The sequence below is a fragment of the Oncorhynchus gorbuscha genome, linkage group LG03 (genome assembly GCF_021184085.1).
Source record: "Oncorhynchus gorbuscha isolate QuinsamMale2020 ecotype Even-year linkage group LG03, OgorEven_v1.0, whole genome shotgun sequence".
Lineage (NCBI taxonomy): Eukaryota > Metazoa > Chordata > Actinopteri > Salmoniformes > Salmonidae > Oncorhynchus > Oncorhynchus gorbuscha.
Genome location: NC_060175.1, coordinates 106491767 through 106518889, shown reverse-complemented (window position 1 = coordinate 106518889; position 27123 = coordinate 106491767). Strand labels below are relative to the sequence as shown.

At 47.4% G+C, this 27123-nt stretch overlaps 1 protein-coding gene across 1 annotated transcript in view; it reads left to right on the top strand.

Annotated features, from left to right (window-relative positions):
- Positions 1-27123, top strand: part of camkvl (CaM kinase-like vesicle-associated, like) — a 126078-nt gene that overhangs the window by 66096 nt on the left and 32859 nt on the right. The window contains 5 exon segments of the mRNA XM_046344801.1: positions 6190-6296; positions 23039-23170; positions 23730-23761; positions 23764-23803; positions 25947-26085. Of these exon segments, the coding sequence (XP_046200757.1) occupies positions 6202-6296; positions 23039-23170; positions 23730-23761; positions 23764-23803; positions 25947-26085 (438 nt within the window). The 5' untranslated portion in view covers positions 6190-6201.

The window sequence follows — 27123 nt, the reverse complement described above, 5'->3', positions numbered from 1 at the left end:
TTGGAAAAGGTATGTGAATCCCTTAGGCTAATGACTTCTCCAAAAGCTTATTGGAGTCAGGAGTCAGCTAACCTGGAGTCCAATCAATGAGAAAAGATTGGAGATGTTGGTTAGAGTTGAACTGCCCTCTACAAAATTTGAGTTTGCTATTCACAATAAGCATTGCCTGATGTGAACCAGGCCTCAAACAAAAGATCTCAAAAGACATCATATTAAGAATGGTTGACTTGCATAAAGCTGGAAAGGGTTACAAAAGTATCTCTAAAAGCCGTGATGTTCATCAGTCCACGGTAAGACATACTGTCTATAAATGGAGAAAGTTCAGCACTGTTGCTACTCTCCCTAGGAGTGGCCATCCTGAAAAGATGACTGCAAGAGCACAGTGCAGAATGCTCTATGAGGTTAAGAAGAATCCTAGAGTGTCAGCTAAAGACTTACAGAAATCTCTGGAACATGCTAACATCTCTGACGAGTCTACGATACGTAAAACACTAAACAAGAATGGTGTTCATAGGAGGACACCACAGAAGAAGCCACTGCTGTCCAAAAAAAAACATTGCTGCACGTCTGAAGTTCGCAAAAGAGCATCTGGATGTTCCACAGCGCTACTGGCAAAATATTCTGTGGACAGTTGAAACCAAAGTTAAGTTGTTTGGAAGGATGACACAACACTATGTGTGGAGAAAAAAGGCACAGCACACCAACATCAAAACCTCATCCCAACTGTAAAGTATGGTGGAGGGAGCATCATGGTTTGGGGCTGCTTTGCAGAAGTAAATCAACAGATGGGCTTCAACAGAAGAAAATATGCCTTAAAGATATATGAATGAGTGATGGTACAGAGCGGCATAGGCAAGATACAGTAGATGGTATTGAGTGCAGTATATACATATGAGATGAGTATGTAAACAAAGTGGCATAGTTTGGTTGAGGTTATTGCTGCCAAAGGAGGGTCAGCCAGTTATTAAATCCAAGGGTTCACATACTTTTCCCACCCTGCACTGTGAATGTTTACATGGTGTGTTCAATAAAGACATGAAAACGTATAACTGTGTGTGTTATTAGTTTAAGCAGACTGTGTTTGTCTATTGTTGTGATTTAGATGATCAGATCTAATTTTATGACCAGAAATCCAGTTATTTCCAAAATTCCACATCCTTTTTCTTGCCACAGTGAAGTTGCTTACCAAGAAGACAGTGAATGTTCCTGGAGGATACATACTAACACAGTGTTAGGCCTACCCTCACCACCTGGGGCGGCCCGTCAGGAAGTCCAGTACCCAGTTCGCTTGGAAGGTACTATGGTGTTAAATAGCGATGAGTCTGACTTACATCTGCTTGATAATCATGACCTGTGACCTATGACCTGAAAAGGTTTGTCGAGCAATAACCAACCATCAATTTGACGTGAATAATTTTGAAAAGAGGGCAAATGTTGCTCCAGGTGTGAAACTGTTAATTACGCCTCCAGGAAGAGGGAACGCAACACCCTGCTACAACTGAACCTACTTCCTGTAGGTGGAGGTATAGAGGTATGTGACTGTAGGTGGAGGTATGTGACTGTAGGTGGAGGTAAAGAGGTATGGGACTGTAGGTGGAGGTATAGTGGTATGTGACTGTAGGTGGAGGTATAAAGGTATGTGACTGTAGGTGGAGGTATAGAGGTATGTGACTGTAGGTGGAGGTATGTGACTGTAGGTGGAGGTATGTGACTGTAGGTGGAGGTATAGAGGTATGTGACTGTAGGTGGAGGTATAGAGGTATGTGACTGTAGGTGGAGGTATAGAGGTATGGGACTGTAGGTGGAGGTATAGAGGTATGTGACTGTAGGTGGAGGTATAGAGGTATGTGACTGTAGGTGGAGGTATGTGACTGTAGGTGGAGGTATAGAGGTATGTGACTGTAGGTGGAGGTAAAGAGGTATGGGACTGTAGGTGGAGGTATAGAGGTATGTGACTGTAGGTGGAGGTAAAGAGGTATGTGACTGTAGGTGGAGGTATAGAGGTATGGGACTGTAGGTGGAGGTATAGAGGTATGTGACTGTAGGTGGAGGTATAGAGGTATGTGACTGTAGGTGGAGGTATAGAGGTATGGGACTGTAGGTGGAGGTATAGAGGTATGGGACTGTAGGTGGAGGTATAGAGGTATGGGACTGTAGGTGGAGGTATAGAGGTATGGGACTGTAGGTGGAGGTATAGAGGTATGGGACTGTAGGTGGAGGTATAGAGGTATGGGACTGTAGGTGGAGGTATAGAGGTATGGGACTGTAGGTGGAGGTATAGAGGTATGTGACTGTAGGTGGAGGTATAGAGGTATGTGACTGTAGGTGGAGGTATGTGACTGTAGGTGGAGGTATAGAGGTATGTGACTGTAGGTGGAGGTATGGGACTGTAGGTGGAGGTATGTGACTGTAGGTGGAGGTATAGAGGTATGTGACTGTAGGTGGAGGTATGGGACTGTAGGTGGAGGTATGTGACTGTAGGTGGAGGTATAGAGGTATGGGACTGTAGGTGGAGGTATGTGACTGTAGGTGGAGGTATAGAGGTATGGGACTGTGGGTGGAGGTAAAGAGGTATGGGACTGTAGGTGGAGGTAGAGAGGTATGTGACTGTAGGTGGAGGTAGAGAGGTATGTGACTGTAGGTGGAGGTAGAGAGGTATGTGACTGTAGGTGGAGGTAGAGAGGTATGGGACTGTAGGTGGAGGTATAGAGGTATGGGACTGTAGGTGGAGGTATAGAGGTATGGGACTGTAGGTGGAGGTAGAGAGGTATGTGACTGTAGGTGGAGGTAAAGAGGTATGTGACTGTAGGTGGAGGTATAGAGGTATGGGACTGTAGGTGGAGGTATAGAGGTATGGGACTGTAGGTGGAGGTATAGAGGTATGGGACTGTAGGTGGAGGTATAGAGGTATGGGACTGTAGGTGGAGGTATAGAGGTATGGGACTGTAGGTGGAGGTATAGAGGTATGGGACTGTAGGTGGAGGTATAGAGGTATGGGACTGTAGGTGGAGGTATAGAGGTATGGGATAGTAGACCAGTGTCAACATGACTGAGAAGAAACATGACGTGGTATGAAAGACAAAACAAAATAAGATGGGAAATATTATCGACATGACTTTGCACTTTTCACTGGCTGTCCCTCAGGTTGTGGCAGGAGGACACGTTGGCTTTTCACCCAATAAATATTTGATTTTTTCTTCATCTTTTATAGTTTCAAATTCTTTGTATTGAATTATAATTTTGGGAACGAAATATTCTCTTAGGTCTTAGTATTTGTCACAGTGTAATAGGAAATGCAGCTCAGTCTCTACCTCTCCTCTCTGGGCAGCCAGGTTTGTCTGTGACATGACCGGTCTCTATAGCCAGACTGTCCTCTCTGGGCAGCCAGGTTTGTCAGGTTGTGGCAGGGACACGTTGGGTTGTGACGACCGGTCTCTATAGCCAGACTGTCAAATTCTTTCTCTGGGCAGCCAGGTTTGTCTGTCACCGGTCTCTATAGCCAGACTGTCCTCTCTGGGCAGCCAGGTTTGTCTGTGACGACCGGTCTCTATAGCCAGACTGTCCTCTCTGGGCAGCCAGGTTTGTCTGTGACGACCGGTCTCTATAGCCAGACTGTCCTCTCTGGGCAGCCAGGTTTGTCTGTGATGACCGGTCTCTATAGCCAGACTGTCCTCTCTGAACAGCCAGGTTTGTCAATGTTTTCCTCAGTTTTCTATCAGTCACAGTGGTCAGGTAGTCTGCCACCATGTACTGTCTGTTTAGAGCCAAATAGCATTGAAGTTTACTTTGATTTTTTGTGGTGTCTTTCCAATTGGTGATATATATTTAGTTTTGTTTTGTGATGATTTGGTTGGGCCAGATTGCTAGCCTGAGGCTCTATGGGGTTGGTTTGGGTTAGTGAACTGAGCCTCAGAACCAGCTGGCTGAGGGGACTCTTCTCTTGTTTCATCTCTTGACATTGTAGAGCTGTGTGATGGAATGTTTTGGGGTCACTTGTTTTTAGATGGTTGTAAAATGTGATGTCTCTTTTTTCTATCTGAATGAAAAGGGGGTATTGGCCCAATTCTGCTCTACATGCGTTATTTGGAGTTTTTCTTCGCACTTGCAATACAGTCTTGCAAAACTCTCCAAGCAGTATTTCTATTGGATGTTTGTCCCATTTGGTAAATTCATTATTAGAGATTGGACCCAATACTTCACTGCCATATAGAGCAATTGGTTGTAGAACTGATTGGAACCTTTTGAGCCAGATTGTAATTGGAATGTTGATGTTCCTTTTAATGGCATAGAATGCTCTTCTTGTTTTGTCTCTCAGCTCATTCACAGCCCTGTGAAAGATACCTGTGTTGCTGATATTTAGTCATAGATATGTGTAGTTCTTGGTGTGTTCTAATAGAACTCATCCTTATTTCCAGACCTTTTTTGGAATATCATTATATTTGTTTTTTCTAGGTTAACGGTTAGAGCCCCTGTCTCTCTCTCTCTCTCTCTATCAATCACTCTCTCTCTCTCTCTCTCTCTCTCTCTCTCTCTCTCTCTCTCTCTCTCTCTCTCTCTCTCTCTCTCTCAGCACAGGACATCTCTCTCTCTCTCTCTCTCTCTCTCTCTCTCTCTCTCTCTCTCTCTCTCTCTCTCTCTCTCTCTCTCAGCACATGACATATCAATCGCGCGCTCTCTCTCTCTCTCTCGCTCTCGCTCTCTCTCTCTCTCTCTCTCTGTCTCTCTCTCTCTCAGCACATGACATATCAATCAATCAATCGCTCTCTCTCTCTCTCTCTCCCTCTCTCAGCACAAGCTTCAGAAGGAGTTGGTAATTGAAGACAGCTGTTTCTTCTGACGAGAGGGCGGGGTCAGCTCCAATTAGCAATGGCGGACCAATTAGCTGCTTAGGGGAATTTCAGGAAGCCATCCTGAAACACACACATACAAAACAGAACCTGGGGAACAGCTGTTATCGTTGCCAAAGGTGATTGTAACATGGATTGACTCAGCGGGTTGAATACTCATCTAATCAAGATATTAGTGGTGGGTTTTTTATGTTCAATTTTTTCTTTTGACATTAACAGTATTTTGTGTCGATCAATGACCCAAAAATGACAATTACATCCCACAACAAAATGTGGACATACTTTCTGTATATCCTGGAACTGTTTTCAATTCCAAGAACAGATGGATATTCATCTGCTTAGGCATTAATCACGCAAAAACATTTTGTATTTTTTTGGCATAACTTCAGTAAGATTCAAACCTATGGTCTTCTGTTCTCTATCCATGGAATTAGTCCACTGCACCACCAGGATGAACCTAGCATGCCATGCTTTTATAACTCATACAAAAGCTGTTCATTTTAGTCTATTCAAACATACTTCATTTTAAAAGAAACAAGCACTCATTAAGATCAGGTGTACTGTCTTCCTACCACAGAAGAAACATGGTTCTCAGAACGTTTTATGCTAGCTGGGTATCCCTTGCACCATTTTCCAGAATGTTGTGGGAAAGGTTGTATGCAAAATAACAGTAGGACAACCACACTCTAAGAAACATATGGTTCTCAGAACGTTGTGTGCTAGCTGGGGTGTCACTGACTGACTGTACTGGGAGAAAGGTTATGAGACCAGAGGCTTAGTGAAGTTATCCCAAGATGGTGGGTCCATAGATTTAGAATAAATTGCAACTCTTGATTGAAATATAATTATAATTTTATGGGTGGGTCTAGTCATTTGGATGATGATGTCACAGCTGGTTCCTTTTCATTCTGAAGAGTTCAAAGTCCTGGATGGAGAGATTAGTGAGTGACCCAAACCCGACCACCGCTGGCTCATGAATAGTATGCACAACAAACACTACAGAAAGGAAGTTATTCACTTGCTGTCTGTCAGTTATACAAAGTGCATTTCTATCAGAAACTTTGTCTGAAATGTTTACTTTACTCACTTGTCTGTTTTTTTTAAAGAGTTGATTGGCACTGAAATACTGGTTTCCTATTGGTTGGTGTGTTGATTGGCACTGAAATACTGGTTTCTTATTGGTAGGTGTGCTGATTGACGCTGTAATGCTGGTTTCTTATTGGTAGGTGTGTTGATGGACAGGAATGCTGGTTTGTTATTGGTAGATGTGTTAAATTGACGCTGTAATACTACTCTGTGATAGGTTAATGGATTGACTCAGTGTAAATCTTGTCTCTGATAGGTGGATGCCGCCATGCCATTTGGGTGCCTTGCCGTGCGAGATGGGCGGAACTTAGACAACATCTATGATGTCACCGATAAGTATGAGATGGGACAGGTCCTTAAAGCGTAAGTGCCATTTATATATGATCAGTAAAGACCATTGACATTACTGATATACCTTCATATGATCAGTACAGACCATAGACTGATATACCTTCATATGATCAGTACAGACCATAGACTGATATACCTTCATATGATCAGTACAGACCATAGACTGATATACATTCATATGATCAGTAAAGACCATAGACATTACTGCTATACCTTCATATGATCAGTAAAGACCATAGACTGATATACCTTCATATGATCAGTACAGATCATAGACTGATATACCTTCATATGATCAGTACAGACCATAGACATTACTGCTATACCTTCATATGATCAGTACAGACCATAGACTGATATACCTTCATATGATCAGTAAAGACCATAGACTGATATACCTTCATATGATCAGTAAAGATCATAGACTGATATACCTTCATATGATCAGTAAAGATCATAGACATTACTGCTATACCTTCATATGATCAGTACAGACCATAGACTGCTATACCTTCATATGATCAGTAAAGACCATAGACATTACTGCTATACCTTCATATGATCAGTAAAGACCATAGACATTACTGCTATACCTTCATATGATCAGTAAAGACCATAGACATTACTGCTATACCTTCATATGATCAGTAAAGATCATAGACATTACTGCTATACCTTCATATGATCAGTAAAGACCATAGACTGATATACCTTCATATGATCAGTACAGACCATAGACTGATATACCTTCATATGATCAGTAAAGACCATAGACATTACTGCTATACCTTCATATGATCAGTACAGACCATAGACATTACTGATATACCTTCATATGATCAGTACAGACCATAGACATTACTGATATACCTTCATATGATCAGTAAAGACCATAGACTGCTATACCTTCATATGATCAGTAAAGACCATAGACATTACTGATATACCTTCATATGATCAGTAAAGACCATAGACATTACTGATATACCTTCATATGATCAGTAAAGACCATAGACATTACTGCTATACCTTCATATGATCAGTAAAGATCATAGACATTACTGCTATACCTTCATATGATCAGTAAAGACCATAGACATTACTGATATACCTTCATATGATCAGTACAGACCATAGACTGATATACCTTCATATGATCAGTAAAGACCATAGACATTACTGATATACCTTCATATGATCAGTGAAGACCATAGACATTACTGCTATACCTTCATATGATCAGTAAAGACCATAGACTGATATACCTTCATATGATCAGTACAGACCATAGACTGATATACCTTCATATGATCAGTAAAGACCATAGACTGATATACCTTCATATGATCAGTAAAGACCATAGACTGATATACCTTCATATGATCAGTAAAGACCATAGACATTACTGCTATACCTTCATATGATCAGTAAAGACCATAGACATTACTGCTATACCTTCATATGATCAGTAAAGATCATAGACATTACTGCTATACCTTCATATGATCAGTAAAGATCATAGACATTACTGCTATACCTTCATATGATCAGTAAAGATCATAGACATTACTGCTATACCTTCATATGATCAGTAAAGACCATAGACATTACTGCTATACCTTCATATGATCAGTAAAGACCATAGACATTACTGCTATACCTTCATATGATCAGTAAAGATCATAGACATTACTGCTATACCTTCATATGATCAGTAAAGACCATAGACATTACTGCTATACCTTCATATGATCAGTACAGACCGAAGACTGCTATACCTTTTAATATTATATATTACTGATCCCTATGGGCCCTGGTCAAAAGTAGTGCATGACATTGGGGACGCAGATTTAAAATCCTCCCTCCACGCAGCTGTTCCACAAACCGTTTTTAATTTCATTCAGTTTCCCACATCCTCCACTCTCCCCTTCACTCTTCCCTTCTCCCTGCTCGCCCCCTCTCCTCTTCCCTTCTCCCTGCTCTCCTCTTCCCTTCTCCCTGCTCTCCCCCTCTCATCTTCCCTTCTCCCTGCTCTCCCCCTCTCCTCTTCCCTCCTCTCCTCCTCTTCCCTTCTCCCTCCTATCCTCTTCCCTTCTCCCTGCTCTCCCCCTCTCCTCTCCCTCCACTCCTCTTCCCTCCTCTCCCTCCTCTCCTCTTCCATTCTCCCTGCTCTCCCCTCTCCTCTTCCCTCCTCTCCCCCTCTCCTCTTCCCTTCTCCCTCCTCTCCTCTTCCCTTCTCCCTGCTCTCCCCCTCTCCTCTCCCTCCTCTCCTCTTCCCTCCTCTCCCTCCTCTCCTCTTCCATTCTCCCTGCTCTCCCCCTCTCCTCTTCCCTCCTCTCCCCCTCTCCTCTTCCCTTCTCCCTCCTTTCCTCTTCCCTTCTCCCTCCTCTCCTCTTCCCTCCTCTCCTTCCTTTCCTCTTCCCTTCTCCCTCCTCTCCTCTTCCCTTCTCCCTGCTCTCCCCCTCTCCTCTCCCTCCTCTCCTCTTCCCTCCTCTCCCTCCTCTCCTCTTCCATTCTCCCTCCTCTCCCCCTCTCCTCTTCCCTCCTCTCCCCCTCTCCTCTTCCCTTCTCCCTCCTCTCCTCTTCCCTTCTCCCTCCTCTCCTCTTCCCTTCTCTCCCTCCTCTCCTCTCCTTCCTTTCCTCTTCCCTTCTCCCTCCTCTCCTCTTCCCTCCTCCCCCCTCTCCTCTTCCCTTCTCCCTCCTCTCCTCTTCCCTCCTCTCCCTCCTTTCCTCTTCCCCTCTCCCTCCTCTCCTCTTCCCTCCTCTCCCTCCTCTCCTCTTCCCTCCTCTCCCTCCTCTCCTCTTCCCTCCTCTCCCCCTCTCCTCTTCCCTCCTCTCTCCCTCCTCTTCCTCTCTCCCTCCTCTCCTCTTCCCTCTCCCTCCTCTCCTCTTCCCTCCTCTCCTCCTTTCCTCTTCCCTTCTCCCTCCTCTCCTCTTCCCTCCTTCTCCCTGCTCTCCTCTTCCCTTCTCCCTCCTCTCCTCTTCCCTCCTCTCCCTCCTCTCCTCTTCCATTCTCCCTGCCTCTCCTCTCTCCTCTTCCCTCTCCCTCTCTCCCCCCTCCTCTCCCTCCTCTCCTCTTCCCTTCTCCCTCCTCTCCTCTTCCCTTCTCCCTCCTCTCCTCTTCCCTTCTCCCTCCTCTCCTCTTCCCTTCTCCCTCCTCTCCTCTTCCCTTCTCTCCCTCCTCTCCTCTTCCTTCCTTTCCTCTTCCCTTCTCCCTCCTCTCCTCTTCCCTCCTCTCCCCCTCTCCTCTTCCCTTCTCCCTCCTCTCCTCTTCCCTTCTCCCTCCTCTCCTCTTCCCTCCTCTCCCTCCTTTCCTCTTCCCTTCTCCCTCCTCTCCTCTTCCCTCCTCTCCCTCCTCTCCTCTTCCCTTCTCCCTCCTCTCCTCTTCCCTCCTCTCCCTCCTCTTCCTCTTCCCCTCTCCCCCTCTCCTCTTCCCTTCTCCCTCCTCTCCTCTTCCCTCCTCTCCTTCCTTTCCTCTTCCCTTCTCCCTCCTCTCCTCTTGCCATCTCCCTCCTCTCCTCTTCCCCTCTCCCCCCTCCCTTTCCCTCCTCTCTCCCCTTCTCCTCTCTCTCCTCTTCCCTCTCCCTCCTCTCCTCTTCCCTTCTCTCCCTCCTCTCCTCTTCCCTCCTCTCCCTCCTCTCCTCTTCCCTTCTCTCCCTCCTCTCCTCTTCCCCTCTCCCTCCTCTCCTCTTCCCCTCTCCCTCCTCTCCTCTTCCCTCCTCTCCCTCCTCTCCTCTTCCCTCCTCTCCTTCCTTTCCTCTTGCCATCTCCCTGCTCTCTCCCACTCCTCTTCCCTCCTCTCCTTCCTTTCCTCTTCCCTTCTCCCTCCTCTCCTCTTCCCTCCTCTCCCTCCTCTCCTCTTCCCTCCTCTCCCTCCTTTCCTCTTGCCATCTCCCTCCTCTCCTCTTGCCATCTCCCTCCTCTCCTCTTGCCATCTCCCTCTCCTCTTCCCTCTCCCTTCCCCTCCTCTCCTTCCCCCTCTCCTCTTCCCTTCTCTCCCTCCTCTCCTCTTCCCTCCTCTCCTTCCTCTCCTCTTCCCTTCTCCCTCCTCTCCTCTTCCATCTCCTGCTCTCCCTCTCCTCTTCCCTCCTCTCCTTCCTCTCCTCTTCCCTTCTCTCCCTCCTCTCCTCTTCCCTCCTCTCCTTCCTTTCCTCTTCCCTTCTCCCTCCTCTCCTCTTCCCATCTCCCTGCTCTCTCCCTCTCCTCTTCCCTCCTCTCCTTCCTCTCCTCTTCCCTTCTCTCCCCCTCTCCTCTTCCCTCCTCTCCTTCCTTTCCTCTTCCCTTCTCCCTCCTCTCCTCTTGCCATCTCCCTCCTCTCCTCTTCCCTCCTCTCCTCTCCTCTTCCCTTCTCTCCCTCCTCTCCTCTTCCCTCCTCTCCCTCCTCTCCTCTTTCCTCTTCCTCTCTCCCTCCTCTCCTTCCTTTCCTCTTCCCTTCTCCCTCCTCTCCTCTTCCCATCTCCCTCCTCTCCTCTTGCCATCTCCCTGCTCTCTCCCACTCCTCTTCCCTCCTCTCCTTCCTCTCCTCTTCCCTTCTCTCCCTCCTCTCCTCTTCCCTCCTCTCCTTCCTTTCCTCTTCCCTTCTCCCTCCTCTCCTTCCTTTCCTCTTCCCTTCTCCCTCCTCTCCTCTTCCCATCTCCCTCCTCTCCTCTTGCCATCTCCCTGCTCTCCTCTTGCCATCTCCCTCCTCTCCTCTTGCCATCTCCCTCCTCTCCTCTTGCCATCTCCCTCCTCTCCTCTTGCCATCTCCCTGCTCTCTCCCACTCCTCTTCCCTCCTCTCCTTCCTCTCCTCTTCCCTTCTCTCCCTCCTCTCCTCTTCCCTCCTCTCCTTCCTTTCCTCTTCCCTTCTCCCTCCTCTCCTTCCTTTCCTCTTCCCTTCTCCCTCCTCTCCTCTTCCCATCTCCCTCCTCTCCTCTTGCCATCTCCCTCCTCTCCTCTTCCCATCTCCCTCCTCTCCTCTTGCCATCTCCCTCCTCTCCTCTTCCCTTCTCCCTCCTCTCCTCTTCCCTCCTCTCCTCCTCTCCTCTTCCCTCCTCTCCCTCCTCTCCTCTTCCCTCCTCTCCTTCCTCTCCTCTTCCCTTCTCCCTCCTCTCCTCTTCCCTTCTCCCTCCTCTCCTCTTCCCTCTCTCCCTCCTCTCCTCTTCCCTCCTCTCCTTCCTTTCCTCTTCCCCTCTCCCCCTCTCCTCTTCCCTTCTCCCTCCTCTCCTCTTCCCTTCTCCCTCCTCTCCTCTTCCCTCTCCCTCCTCTCCTCTTCCCTCTCCCTCCTCTCCTCTTCCCCTCTCCCTCCTCTCCTCTTCCCTTCTCCCTCCTCTCCTCTTCCCTTCTCCCTCCTCTCCTCTTCCCATCTCCCTCCTCTCCTCTTCCCTCTCCCTCCTCTCCTCTTCCCCTCTCCCTCCTCTCCTCTTCCCCTTCTCCCTCCTCTCCTCTTCCCTTCTCCCTCCTCTCCTCTTCCCTTCTCCCTCCTCTCCTCTTCCCTTCTCCCTCCTCTCCTCTTCCCTCTCCCCCCCTCTCCTCTTCCCTTCTCCCTCCTCTCCTCTTCCCTTCTCCCTCCTCTCCTCTTCCCTCCTCTCCTCCCTCTCTCCTCCTTCCTCTTGCCATCTCCCCCTCTCCTCTTCCCTTCTCCCTCCTCTCCTCTTCCCTTCTCCCTCCTCTCCTCTTCCCTTCTCCCTCCTCTCCTCTTCCCTTCTCCCTCCTCTCCTCTTCCCCTCTCCCTCCTCTCCTCTTCCCTCCTCCCTCCTCTTCCCTTCTCCCTCCTCTCCTCTCCTCTCCCTCTCCTCTTCCCCTCTCCCTCCTCTCCTCTTCCCTTCTCCCTCCTCTCCTCTTCCCTTCTCCCCCCTCTCCTCTTCCCTTCTCCCTCCTCTCCTCTTCCCTTCTCCCTCCTCTCCTCTTCCCTCCTCTCCTCTTCCCTTCTCCCTCCTCTCCTCTTGCCATCTCCCTGCTCTCCTCTTCCCCTCTCCCTCCTCTCCTCTTCCCTTCTCCCTCCTCTCCTCTTCCCTTCTCCCCCCTCTCCTCTTCCCTTCTCCCTCCTCTCCTCTTCCCTCCTCTCCCTCCTCTCCTCTTCCCTGCTCTCCTCCTCTCCTCTTCCCTTCTCCCTCCTCTCCTCTTGCCATCTCCCTCCTCTCCTCTTCCCCTCTCCCTCCTCTCCTCTTCCCTTCTCCCTCCTCTCCTCTTCCCTTCTCCCCCTCTCCTCTTCCCTTCTCCCTCCTCTCCTCTTCCCTCCTCTCCCTCCTCTCCTCTTCCCTCCCTCCTCCTCCTCTCCTCTTCCCTCTCCCTCCTCTCCTCTTCCATCTCCCTGCTCTCCTCTTCCTCTCCCTCCTCTCCTCTTCCTTCTCCCTCCTCTCCTCTTCCCTTCTCCCTCTTCCCTTCCCTCTCCTTCCTCTCCTCTTCCCTTCTCCCTCCTCTCCTCTTCCTCCCTCTCCCTCCTCTCCTCTTCCCTCCTCTCCTCCTCTCCTCTTCCTTCTCCCTCCTCTCCTCTTCCATCTCCCTGCTCTCCTCCTTTCCCTCTCCCTCCCTCCTCTTCCTCTTCTCCTTCCTCTTCCCTCCTCTCCCTCCTCCTCTTCCCTTCTCCTTCCTCTCCTCTTCCCTCCTCTCCCTCCTCTCCTCTTCCCTCCCTCTCCTTCCTCTCCTCTTCCCTTCTCCCTCCTCTCCTCTTCCATCTCCCTCCTCTCCTCTTCCCTCCTCTCCTCTCCTCTCCTCTTCCTTCTCCCTCCTCTCCTCTTCCTTCTCCTCCTCTCCTCTTCCCTTCTCCCTCCTCTCCTCTTCCCTCCTCTCCTCTTCCCTCCTCTTCCTTCCTCTCCTCCTTCCTCTCCTTCCTCTCCTCCTCTCCTCTCCTCCTCTCCCTCCTCTCCTCTTCCTTCTCCCTCCTCTCCTCTTCCCTCCTCTCCTCTCCTCTCCCTTCTCCCTCCTCTCCTCTTCCCTCCTCTCCTTCCTCTCCTCTTCCCTTCTCCTCCTCTCCTCTTCCCATCTCCCTCCTCTCCTCTTCCTTCTCCCTCCTCTCCTCTTCCCTCCTCCCTCTCTCCTCCTCTCCTCTTCCTCTCCTCTCCTCTCCTCTTCCCTCTCTCCTCCTCTCCTCTTCCTCTCTCCCTCCTCTCCTCTTCCCTCTCCCTCCTTTCCTCTTCCCTTCTCCTCCTTTCCTCTTCCCTTCTCCCTCCTCTCCTCTTCCCTCCTCTCCTCTTCCCTCTCCCTCCTCTCCTCTTCCCTCCTCCCTCCTCTCCCTTCCATCTCCTCCTCTCCTCTTCCCTCCTCTCCTTCCTCCTCCTCTTCCCCTCCTCCTCTCCTCTTCCCTCCTCTCCCTCCTCTCCTCTTCCCTCCTCTCCTCTTCCCTTCTCTCTCCTCTCCTCTTCCATCTCCTCCTCTCCTCTTCCTTCCCTCCTCTCCTCTTCCCTCCTCTCCTCTTCCCTCCTCTCCCTCCTCTCCTCTTCCTCTTCCCTCCTCTCCCTTCCCTCTCCCTCCTTCCTTTCCTCTTCCCTTCTCCCTCCTCTCCTCTTCCCTTCTCCCTCCTCTCCTCTTCCCTTCTCCCTCCTCTCCTCTTCCCTTCTCCCTCCTCTCCTCTTCCCTTCTCCCTCCTCTCCTCTTCCCTCCTCTCCTCTCCTCTTCCCTCCTCTCCTCTTCCCTCCTCTCCTTCCTCTCCTCTTCCCTCCTCTCCTCTTCCCTCCTCTCCTTCCTCTCCTCTTCCCTTCTCCCTCCTCTCCTCTTCCCTTCTCCTTCCTCTCCTCTTCCCTTCTCCTCCTCTCCTCTTCCCTTCTCCCTCCTCTCCTCTTCCTCTCCCTCCTCCTCTTCCTTCTCCCTCTCTCCTCCTCTCCTCTCCTCTCCTCTTCCTCTCTCCCTCCTCTCCTCTTCCCTCCCTCCCTCCTCCCTCTTCCCTTCTCTCCTCCTTCCTCTTCCTCTCCTTCCCTCCTCTTCCATCTCCTCCTCTCCTCTTCCCTTCTCCCTCCTCTCCTCTTGCCATCTCCCTCCTCTCCTCTTCCCTTCTCCCCTCTCCTCTCCTCTTCCCTCCTCTCCTCTTCCTCTCTCTCCTCCCTTCCTCTTCCCTCCTCCTTCCCTCTCTCCTTCCTTCCCTCCTCTCCTTCCTCTCCTCTTCCCCTCTCCTTCCTCTCCTCTTCCCATCTCCCTCCTCTTCCCTCCCTCTCTCCCTCCTCTCCTCTTCCCTCTTCTCTCCTCTTCCTCTTCCCTTCCTCCTCTCCTCTTCCCTTCTCCCTCCTCTCCTTTCCCATCTCCCCTCTCCTCTCCTTCTCCTCCTCTCCTCTTCCCTTCTCCCTCCTCTCCTCTTCCCTCCTCTCCTTCCTCTCCTCTTCCCTCTCTCCCTCCTCTCCTCTTCCCTCCTCTCCCTCCTCTCCTCTTCCCTTCTCCCTCCCTCCTCTTCCCATCTCCCCCTCTCCTCTGCCATCTCCCTCTCTCTCCTCTCCTCTTCCCTCCTCTCCTCCTCTCCCTCCTCTCCTCTTGCCATCTCCCTGCTCTCTTCCTCTCCTCTCCTTCCTTTCCTCTTCCCTTCTCCCTCCTCTCCTCTTGCCATCTCCCTGCTCTCCTCCTCTCCTCTTCCCTCCTCTCCCTCCTCTCCCTCCTCTCCTCTTCCCATCTCCCTGCTCTCCTCTTCCCTCCTCTCCCTCCTCTCCCTCCTCTCCTCTTGCCATCTCCCTGCTCTCCTCTTCCCTCCTCTCCCTCCTCTCCCTCCTCTCCTCTTGCCATCTCCCTGCTCTCCTCTTCCCTTCTCTCCCTCCTCTCCTCTTGCCATCTCCCTCCTCTCCTCTTGCCATCTCCTCCTCTCCTCTTCCATCTCCCCCTCTCCTCTTCCCTTCTCCCTCCTCTCCTCTTCCCTTCTCCCTCCTCTCTCTGCCTCTCCCTCTCCCTCCTCTCCTCTTCCCATCTCCCTCCTCTCCTCCTCTCCTCTCTCCCATCTCCCCTCTCCTCTTCCCTCCCTCCCTCCTCTCCCTCCCTCCTCTTGCCATCTCCCTCCTCTCCTCTTCCCTCCTCTCCCTCCTCTCCTCTTGCCATCTCCCTCCTCTCCTCTTCCCTTCTCTCCCTCCTCTCCTCTTGCCATCTCCCTCCTCTCCTCTTGCCATCTCCCTCCTCTCCTCTTGCCTTCTCCCTCCTCTCCTCTTGCCATCTCCCTCCTCTCTCCCACTCCTCTTCCTCTGCACCGCAGCTCCAGGCTCTGCTTCGTTAAAATAAAGCGGTGAAAATGTGATGCCTCCTGCACTGACCGAGTTATGACCAACACACACCCCATATGGCAACACCACCATCTGGACTTAGAGCGCCCCTGTTTTATAACACACACACACACACACAAACACACACACACACACACACACACTCAGACACACACACACACACAGACACACACACCCACACAGACACAGACACACACAGACACACCCACACACAGACACACCCACACACAGACACACACACACACAAAAACACACACACACAAACACACACACAGACACACAGACACACACACAAACTACACACACACAAATTAAACACACATACTGCACACATCCCATATTGTGTGACTATCCTAACTTTTTCATACACTAAACACAAAGTGAAAAAATATATTTTGAAGAATTTATGAATTATTTAACTAGTGGAGGTAGACCATGTTTTATAGTGGAGGTAGACCATGTTTTATAGTGGAGGTAGACCATGTTTTATAGACCATGTTTTATAGTGGTGGTAGACCACGTTTTATAGTGGAGGTAGACCATGTTTTATAGTGGAGGTAGACCATGTTTTATAGACCATGTTTTATAGACCATGTTTTATAGTGGAGGTAGACCATGTTTTATAGACCATGTTTTATAGTGGAGGTAGACCATGTTTTACAGTGGAGGTAGACCATGTTTTATAGACCATGTTTTATAGTGGAGGTAGACCATGTTTTATAGACCATGTTTTATAGTGGAGGTAGACCATGTTTTATAGACCATGTTTTATAGTGGAGGTAGACCATGTTTTACAGTGGAGGTAGACCATGTTTTACAGTGGAGGTAGACCATGTTTTATAGTGGAGGTAGACCATGTTTTACAGTGGAGGTAGACCATGTTTTATAGTGGAGGTAGACCATGTTTTATAGTGGAGGTAGACCATGTTTTATAGTGGAGGTAGACCATGTTTTATAGTGGAGGTAGACCATGTTTTATAGTGGGGGTAGGCAGCAAAGGTGAAAAAATATGTTCCTCCCAAATGACACCCTATTGTTCCTGGTCAATAGTAGTGTACTTAGAATCAGTGTGCCATTATATAGTACTGTTTGGCCATCTTGAGACGCCGTAGCAGTTTTGAGAATGACACAAATCCAGGGTAAAGCCAGTTCAGTCCTCTATGATAGCAGTGAGACATGCATACACTGTACTGCCACATTGAAAAGATCTATTCATTATGAGCCCTCATAGCCTAAAGCAGTGCCGGATTTAACACAACTGCTTTATAGACTGAGCCATGTGTTGGAGTAGTAAGTTGAACCGCTTCAGGCGAAGAGCTAAGGTCAACAGCTATAGCAATACAACTCACACTGTAGGCCAAACCTAGTATCTACTCCCAGCCCTGGAGTAGTAAGTTGAACTGCTTCAGGCGAAGAGCTAAGGTCAACAGCTATAGCAATACAACTCACACTATAGGCCAAACCTAGTATCAACTCCCAGCCCGCGGACGGGTTAACCATAAAAGCCAAGCTGTCCGTGCAGGACTTCCTGTGTGAGAAAGGGTTAACCAGTCCCTTCATTTTCACAGTCCGCTGCCTCAGTTTGTATGATGGCAATTTGCATATACTCCAGAATGTTATGGAGTGATCAAAAAAAAATTCCACTGCATTTCAGCACTGCCACAAAAGGACCAGCTGACATCATGTCAGTGATTCTCTCATTAACACAGGTGTGAGTGTTGACAAGGACAAGGCTGGAGATCACTCTGTCATGCTGATTGAGTTCGAATTACAGATTGGAAGCTTCAAAATGAGTCAATCATTGTTCTTCCTCAGTCAACCATGGTTACCTGCAAGGAAACATGTGCTGTCATCATTGCTTTGCACAAAAAGGGCTTCACAGGCAAGGATATTGCTGCCAGTAAGATTGCACCTAAATCAACCATTTATTTTGATCATCAAGAACTTCAAGGAGAGCGGTTCAATTGTTGTGAAGAAGACTTCAGGGTGCCCAAGAAAGTCCAGCAAGCGCCAGGACCGTCTCCTAAAGTTGATCCAGCTGCGGGATCGGGGCACCACCAGTACAGAGCTTGCTCAGGAATGATAGCAGGCAGGTGTGAGTGCATCTGCACGCACAGTGAGGCGAAGACTTTTGGAGGATGGCCTGGTGTCAGGAAGGGCAGCAAAGAAGCCACTTCTCTCCAGGAAAAACATCTGGGACAGACTGATAATTCTGCAAAAGGTACAGGGATTGGGCTGCTGAGGACTGGGGCAAAGTCATTGTCTCTGATGAATCCCCTTTCCCATTTTTTGGGGCATCCGGAAAAAAGTTTGTCTGGAGAAGACAAGGTGAGCGCTATCATCAGTCCTGTGTCATGCCAACAGTAAAGCATCCTGAGACCATTCATGTGTGGGGTTGCTTCTCAGCCAAGGGAGTGGGCTCACTCACAATTTGCCTAAGAACACAGCCATGAATAAAGAATGGTACCAACACATCCTCCGAGCGCAACTTCTCACAACCATCCAGGAACAGTTTGGTGATGAACAATGCCTTTTCCAGCACGATGTAGAAACTTGCCATGAGGCAAAGGGGATAACTAAGTGGCTCGGGGAACAAAACATTGATATTTTGGGTCCATGGCCAGGAAAATCGCCAGACCTTAATCCCATTGAGAACTTGTGGTCAATCCCCAAGAGGCGGGTGGAAAAACAAAACCCCACAAATTCTAAACAAACTAAGCATTGATTATGCAAGAATGGGCTAATTGACAGCATGCCAGGGCAGATTGAATGGGCTGCCATCAGTCAGGATGTGGCCCAGAAGTTAATTGACAGTATGCCAGGGCGGATTGCAGAGGTCTTGAAAAAGAAGGGTCAACACTGCAAATATTGACTCTTTGCATCAACTTCATGTAATTGTCAATAAAAGCCTTTGACACTTATGAAATGCTTGTAATTATACTTCAGTATTCTATAGTAACATCTGACAAAAATATCTAAAGACACTGAAGCAGCAAACTTTATGGAAATTAATATTCGTGTCAGAATTCATTTAAGATTAAAACTCTCCTTAGTTTTGTTGAGGAGATAGTAGTCGCGCAATTTTACATCTTACTAATACGTTTGGCGATTAGTCTCTCGTTAAATGACAGCGAACACTTCCTTAAAGAATCCCTACTGTTGACCAATCACAGACAAAGGGGCGTAGACTTCGGCTCCCGACTTCAGTTTGCCTTGTGAACATTTTTGTGTTCCAAAACAAACAAAAACGTTACAAAATGTTGTCATAATATATGCACAAACTTTTCCCAACTTCCTCCCAAAAATGTGGTAAATGAGTAAAAAAATATATATATATATATCTATATGTACTACAGAGCTTTCGGAAAGAATTCAGACCCCTTCCCTTTTTCCACATTTTGTTACGTTACAGCCTTATTCTAAAATGGATTAAAACTATATATTTTCCTCATCAATCTACACACAATACCCCATAATGACATCACAATACACCATAATGACATCACAATACACCATAATGACATCACACTACTCCATAATGACATCACAATACTCCATAATGACATCACAATACCCCATAATGACATCACAATACCCCATAATGACATCACAATACCCCATAATGACATCACAATACTCCATAATGACATCACAATACCCCATAATGACATCACAATACCCCATAATGACATCACAATACCCCATAATGACATCACAATACCCCATAATGACATCACAATACCCCATAATGACATCACAATACTCCATAATGACATCACAATACCCCATAATGACATCACACTACCCCATAATGACATCACAATACCCCATAAAGACATCACAATACCCCATAATGACATCACAATACTCCATAATGACATCACAATACCCCATAATGACATCACAATACCCCATAATGACATCACAATACCCCATAATGACATCACAATACTCCATAATGACATCACAATACTCCATAATGACATCACAATACTCCATAATGACATCACAATACCCCATAATGACATCACAATACTCCATAATGACATCACAGTACCCCATAATGACATCACAGTACTCCATAATGACATCACAATACCCCATAATGACATCACAATACTCACAATACCCCATAATGACATCACAATACCCCATAATGACATCACAGTACCCCATAATGACATCACACAATGACATCCATAATGACATCACAATACCCCATAATGACATCACAATACTCCATAATGACATCACAATACCCCATAATGACATCACAATACCCCATAATGACATCACAATACCCCAAAATGACATCACAATACTCCATAATGACATCACAATACCCCATAATGACATCACAGTACTCCATAATGACATCACAATACCCCATAATGACAAAGAGAAAACAGATTTTTTTGACATGTTTGCAAATGTATTACAAATACAAAACATAAATACCTTATTTACATAAGTATGCAGACACTTTGCTATGAGACTCAAAAATTGAGCTCAGGTAAATCCTATTTCCATTGATCATCCTTGAGATGTTTCTACAACTTGATTGGAGTCCACCTGTGGTAAATGAAATTGATTGGACATGATTTGGAAAGGCACACACCTGTCAGAGCAAAAATCCAGCCATCAGGTCAAAGGAATTATCCGTAGAGCTCCGAGACAGGATTGTGTCGAGCAACAGATCTGGGGAAGGGTACCAAAACGTTCTGCAGCATTGAAGGTCCCCAAGAACACAGTGGCCTCCATCACTCTTAAATGGAAGAAGTTTGGAACCACCCAGACTCTTCCTGAAGCTGGCCGCCCAGCCAAACTGAGAAATTGGTCCTTCTGTAGCTCAGTTGGTAGAGCATGGCGCTTGTAACGCCAGGGTAGTGGGTTCGATCCCCGGGACCACCCATATGTAGAATGTATGCACACATGACTGTAAGTCGCTTTGGATAAAAGCGTCTGCTAAATGGCATATATATATATATATATAAATTGGGGGAGAAGGGCCTTGGTAAGGAAGGTGACCAAGAGCCCAATGGTCACTCTGACAGAGATCTATAGTTCCTCTGTGGAGATGGGAGAACCTTCCAGAAGGACAAACCGCTATGCAGCACTCCACCAATCAGGCCTTTAAGGTAGGGTGGACAGATGGAAGCCACTCCTCAGTAAAAGGAACATAACAGCCCAAAGGCACCTAAAGGAGAAACAAGATTCTCTGATGAAACCAAGATTGAACTCTTTGGCCTGAATGCCAAGCGTCACGTCTGGAGGAAACCTGGCACCATCCTTACGGTGAAGCATGGTGGTGGCAGCATCATGCTGTGGGGTTGTTTTTTAACAGCAGGGACTTGGAGACTAGTCAGGATCGAGGGAAAGATGAACGAAGCAAAGTACAGAGAGATCCTTGATGAAAACCTGCTCCAGAGCCCTCAGGACCTCAGACTGGGGAGAAGGTTCACCTTCCAACAAGACAATGACCCCAAGCACACAGCCAAGACAATGCAGGAGTTGCTTCTGGACAAGTCTCTGAATGTCCTTGAGTGGCCCAGCCAGAGCCCGACTTGAACCCGATCGAACATCTCTGAAGAGACCTCAAAATAGCTGAGCAGCGATGCTCCCCTTCCAACCTGACAGAGCTGGAGAGGATCTGCAGAGAAGAACAGGAGGAACTCCCCAAATACAGGTGTGCCAAGCTTGTAGCATCAAACCCAAGAAGACTGGAGGCTGTAATCACTACCAAGCTTGTAGCGTCATACCCAAGAAGACTGGAGGCTGTAATCACTACCAAGCTTGTAGCGTCAAACCCAAGAAGACTGGAGGCTGTAATCACTACCAAGCTTGTAGCGTCATACCCAAGAAGACTGGAGGCTGTAATCCCTGCCAAAGGTGCTTCACAACAAAGTACTGAGTAAAAATCGGAATATTTATGTAAATGTGATATTTCATAATTTTTTTACACATTTGCAAAAATTGCTTTGTCATTATGGGTTATTGCGTGTAGATTGAAAATGTTTTTAATCCATTTTAGGTCCTCAGTTTCTCTGGTTTACTATTTTGAGGTAAAATTAACATTTTTGTTTTATTCTATTAACTGCTGACAACATTTCTCTCAAATTAAAATATTGTCATTTAGAGCATTTATTGATTTATTTGCAGAAAATGACAACTGGTCAAAATAACAATGAAGATGCAATGTTTTGTCAGAATAATGGAAAGAAAATAAGTTCATTTTTATACAACACAATACTAATGTTTTAACTTGTTGTCGTTTATAGAATAAAACTATATCTGACAGGCCCTGCAATACCTTTTTTCCTTATGATTCATTGTTTTACTGTCTGTTTTGCCATTTATGAATGTGTTAATCATGTGTTTCTATGGCCTATAGCAGTAAAATGACAAATTCAATATATATATTTTTTTTTTAATTATATGTTTTGTTAAAACCTAAAATTCAAAATCAAATTGATAAATGATCCATGGTGAAACAATTTCATGTTTAGGGTTAGGGTAAGTAGAATGCATCTGTCCTCTCTCTCTCTCTCTCTCTCTCTCTCTCTCTCTCTCTCTCTCTCTCTCTCTCTCTCTCTCTCTCTACTCTCTCTCTCTCTCTCTCTCTTTCTGTCTCTCTCTCTCTTTCTGTCTCTCTCCTCTCTCTTTCTGTCTCTCTCCACTCATTCTCCACTCCGTCTCTCTCCCCTCTCTCTCCTCTCTCTCCACTCGCTCTCTTTCTGTCTCTCTCTCTGTCTCTCTCTCTCTCTCTCTCTCTCTCCACTCATTCTCCACTCCGTCTCTCTCTCCTCTCTCTCTCCTCTCTCTCCACTCTCTCTCTTTCTGTCTCTCTCCCCTCCTCTCTCTCCACTTTCTGTCTCTCTATGTCTTTCTGTCTCTCTCTCTCTCCACTCTCTCTCTCCACTCTCTCTCTTTCTCTCTCTCTCCACTCTCTCTTTCTGTCTCTCTCCTCTCCTCTCTCTCCACTTTCTGTCTCTCTATGTCTTTCTGTCTCTCTCTCTCTCCTCTCCTCTCTCTCCACTCTCTCTCTTTCTGTCTCTCTCCACTCTCTCTCCTCTCTCTCTTTCTGTCTCTCTCCTCTCTCTCTCCTCTCCTCTCTCTCCACTCTCTCTCTTTCTGTCTTTCTCCTCTCTTTCTGTCTTTCTCCTCTCTTTCTGTCTTTCTCCTCTCTTTCTGTCTTTCTCCTCTCTTTCTGTCTCTCTCCTCTCTCTTTCTGTCTCTCTCCTCTCTTTCTGTCTCTCTCCCCTCTCTTTCTGTCCCCTCTCTCTATCTGTCCCCTCTCTCTATCTGTCCCCTCTCTCTATCTGTCCCCTCTCTCTATCTGTCCCTTCTCTCTCTTTGTCTCTCTTTGTCTCTCTCTCCACTCATTCTCCACTCCGTCTCTCTCTCTGTCTCTCTATCTGTCCCCTCTCTCTCTCTGTCCCCTCTCTCTCTCTCTGTCCCCTCTCTCTCTCTGTCCCCTCTCTCTCTCTGTCTCTCTGTCTCTCTCTCCACTCATTCTCCACTCCGTCTCTCTCCTCTCTCTCTCTTTGTCTCTCTCCCCCCTCTCTCACTCCTCTTTCTCTCTCTAGGAAGGAGTTCTGTGAGCTGTGTATGGCTAAAGACCGACAGACCAACAAGGTGTTTGTCTGTAAGAAGTTTCTGAAGAAGGACGGGAGGAAAGTACGCAAGGCTGCCAAGAATGAAATCTTGATCCTCAAAATGTACGTGATCCTTGTTTAAATGAGTCTTTCTTTGTGCATCTGAGTGGGAGTAGAGACCCTGACAGAACATTTGAAAGCAGGCTTATCAAAGTAATAATAATAATAATATAATAATATAATAATATATATGCCATTTAGCAGACGCTTTTATCCAAAGCGACTTACAGTCATGTGTGCATACATTCTACGTATGGGTGGTCCCGGGAATTGAACCCACTACCCTGGCGTTACAATCGCCATGCTCTACCAACTGAGCTACAGAAGGACCAGGAAGTACAGCTGACGGTTTTTGTTTTGTGTTTTCTACATTGATAAAGCCAGGGAGTCCAGACACCTGGCATCCCAAATGAACCCCTGTGCCCTGTAGAGTCTACTACTTTCAACACTGGTACAGGGAGGCATTTGAGATGCAAACCTGATCTCCGGATCTAAAGCAGACATTAATTTAAAGGAAGAATTAAACCCAGCCAGCAGACACTGTGGTCCTTAGTCCTCAGCCAGACGTAGTCAATAGAAACCAGTTTGTGTGTCTGAATGCCTCCTCCTCTGGCTGTTCCAGGGTCAACCATCCAAACATCCTCCAACTGATCGACACTTTGAGACGCGGAAGGAGTACTTCATCATCCAGGAGCTGTGAGTACAGGGGGGGCTATACGGCCAGCTAATACAGGATACAGGACTAATAGTAGGCTACAGGGTGTCTACTGTATTCATGACCTCCAGGGCTACAGGTTGTCTACTGTATTCATGACCTCCAGGGCTACAGGGTGTCTACTGTATTCATGACCTCCAGGGCTACAGGGTGTCTACTGTATTCATGACCTCCAGGGCTACAGGGTGTCTACTGTATTCATGACCTCCAAGGTTACAGGGTGTCTACTGTATTCATGACCTCCAAGGTTACAGGGTGTCTACTGTATTCATGACCTCCAAGGTTACAGGGTGTCTACTGTATTCATGACCTCCAAGGTTACAGGGTGTCTACTGTATTCATGACCTCCAAGGTTACAGGGTGTCTACTGTATTCATGACCTCCAAGGCTACAGGTGTGTATTCATACCTCCAGGGCTAGGGTGTTTATCATGACCTCCAAGGCTACAGGGTGTCTACTGTATTCATGACCTCCAGGGCTACAGGGTGTCTACTGTATTCATGACCTCCAGGGCTACAGGGTGTCTACTGTATTCATGACCTCCAGGCTACAGGGTGTCTACTGTATTCATGACCTCCAGGGCTACAGGGTGTCTACTGTATTCATGACCTCCAGGGCGTCTACTGTATTCATGACCTCCAGGGTGTCTACTGTATTCATGACCTCCAGGGCTACAGCTCCAGAGTGTGTTTTACCACAGTGCTCTGCTCCTGTCTGCAACAGAGGAAATACACTATTTTAGCTAGATTAGATATTTACCCTTAATAAAACTGCTGTATTGGTGACTACACACGCACCACTGTTTTCCTAAAGCAGTACTGATGGATGAGTGTTTCTCCTAGAGGGTGTAGAGGCAGAGACTCAGAGACTCAGAGACTCAGAGACAGTCATCGCAGAGACTCCCTGTGAAAATAAAATAATAACAATCGGTATCAAAAATCAGCATGAGCTGATTGGGTTAGCTCTGGGCTCGGAGGGCTCTTATTGGATAACTGCGATTAGTTTATAACAGATTGCAACAGATATGAGACGGGAGTTAATATTAAAGTAGAGTGACACAGATACAAGCACACTAATGATGATAGAGAGACCAGGGATCTGTTGGACCAGGGGTAATGAGAGAGAGACCAGGGGTAATGAGAGAGAGACCAGGGGTAATGAGAGAGAGACCAGGGGTAATGAGAGAGAGACCAGGGGTAATGAGAGAGAGACCAGGGGTAATGAGAGACCAGGGGTAATGAGAGAGAGACCAGGGGTAATGAGAGACCAGGGGTAATGAGAGAGAGACCAGGGGTAATGAGAGAGAGACCAGGGGTAATGAGAGAGAGACCAGGGGTAATGAGAGAGAGACCAGGGATCTGTTGGACCAGGGGTAATGAGAGAGAGACCAGGGGTAATGAGAGAGAGACCAGGGATCTGTAATGAGAGAGAGACCAGGGGTAATGAGAGAGAGACCAGGGGTAATGAGAGAGAGACCAGGGATCTGTTGGACCAGGGGTAATGAGAGAGAGACCAGGGGTAATGAGAGAGAGACCAGGGGTAATGAGAGAGAGACCAGGGATCTGTTGGACATGGGGTAATGAGAGAGAGACCAGGGGTAATGAGATAGAGACCAGGGGTAATGAGAGAGAGACCAGGGATCTGTTGGACCAGGGGTAATGAGAGAGAGACCAGGGGTAATGAGAGAGAGACCAGGGGTAATGAGAGAGAGACCAGGGGTAATGAGAGAGAGACCAGGGGTAATGAGAGACCAGGGGTAATGAGAGAGAGACCAGGGGTAATGAGAGACCAGGGGTAATGAGAGAGAGACCAGGGGTAATGAGAGACCAGGGGTAATGAGAGAGAGACCAGGGATCTGTTGGACCAGGGGTAATGAGAGAGAGACCAGGGATCTGAGAGACCAGGGGTAATGAGAGACCAGGGGTAATGAGAGAGAGACCAGGGGTAATGAGAGAGACCAGGGGTAATGAGAGACCAGGGGTAATGTGTGTGTGTGTGTGTGTGTGTGTGTGTGTGTGTGTGTGTGTGTGTGTGTGTGTGTGTGTGTGTGTGTGTGTGTGTGTGTGTGTGTGTGTGTGTGTGTGTGTGTGTGTGTGTGTGTGTGTGTGTGTGTGTGTGTTGCAGGGCTACAGGCGGTGATGTGTTTGACTGGATTCTGGACCAGGGGAATTACACAGAGAGAGATGCCTCCAACGTGATCAAACAGGTTCTAGAGGCCGTATCCTATCTACACTCACTCAACATCGTACACAGGAACCTCAAGGTAGGTCACAGGGTGTGTAAAACCAAGAAACCTTGAGGAGTCCCTCCTAACATTGAAGCACCCCTCCATTTATCTCCTCCATTTAGTAAACACAGGGACTATGGTTACATGCACACAATAATATGATTATTGTGAATAGTCCGATTAATATAATAATTTGTTTAAACCGCTTATATTCTTTGCAAGAAGAAGGATTTCCCTAGTAATTTATTACATGGACGAATCTAAAATCAGGCTACCTAAAGGGAGTTCTAATCAGGCTACCTAAAGGGAGTTCTAATCAGGCTACCTAAAGGGAGTTCTAATCAGGCTACCTAAAGGGGAGTTCTAATCAGGCTACCTAAAGGGAGTTCTAATCAGGCTACCTAAAGGGAGTTCTAATCAGGCTACCTAAAGGGGAGTTCTAATCAGGCTACCTAAAGGGAGTTCTAATCAGGCTACCTAAAGGGAGTTTTAATCAGGCTACCTAAAGGGAGTTCTAATCAGGCTACCTAAAGGGAGTTCTAATCAGGCTACCTAAAGGGAGTTCTAATCAGGCTACCTAAAGGGAGTTACCTAAAGGGAGTTCTAATCAGGCTACCTAAAGGAGTTCTAATCAGGCTACCTAAAGGGAGTTCTAATCAGGCTACCTAAAGGGAGTTCTAATCAGGCTACCTAAAGGGAGTTCTAATCAGGCTACCTAAAGGGAAGTTCTACATCAGGCTACCTAAAGGGAGTTCTAATCAGGCTACCTAAAGTTCTAATCAGGCTACCTAAAGGGAAGTTCACATCAGGAGTTCTAATCAGGCTACCTAAAGGGAGTTCTAATCAGGCTACCTAAAGGGAAGTTCACATCAGGCTTAAAGGAGTTCTAATCAGGCTACCTAAAGGGAGTTCTAAGGCTACCTAAAGGGAGCTACCTAAAGGGGAGTTCTATCATCTAAAGGGAGTTCTAATCAGGCTACCTAAGGGAGTTCTAAATCAGGCTACCTAAAGGGGGCTACCTAAAGGGAGTTCTAATCAGGCTACCCTAATCAGCTACCTAAAGGGAGTTCTAAT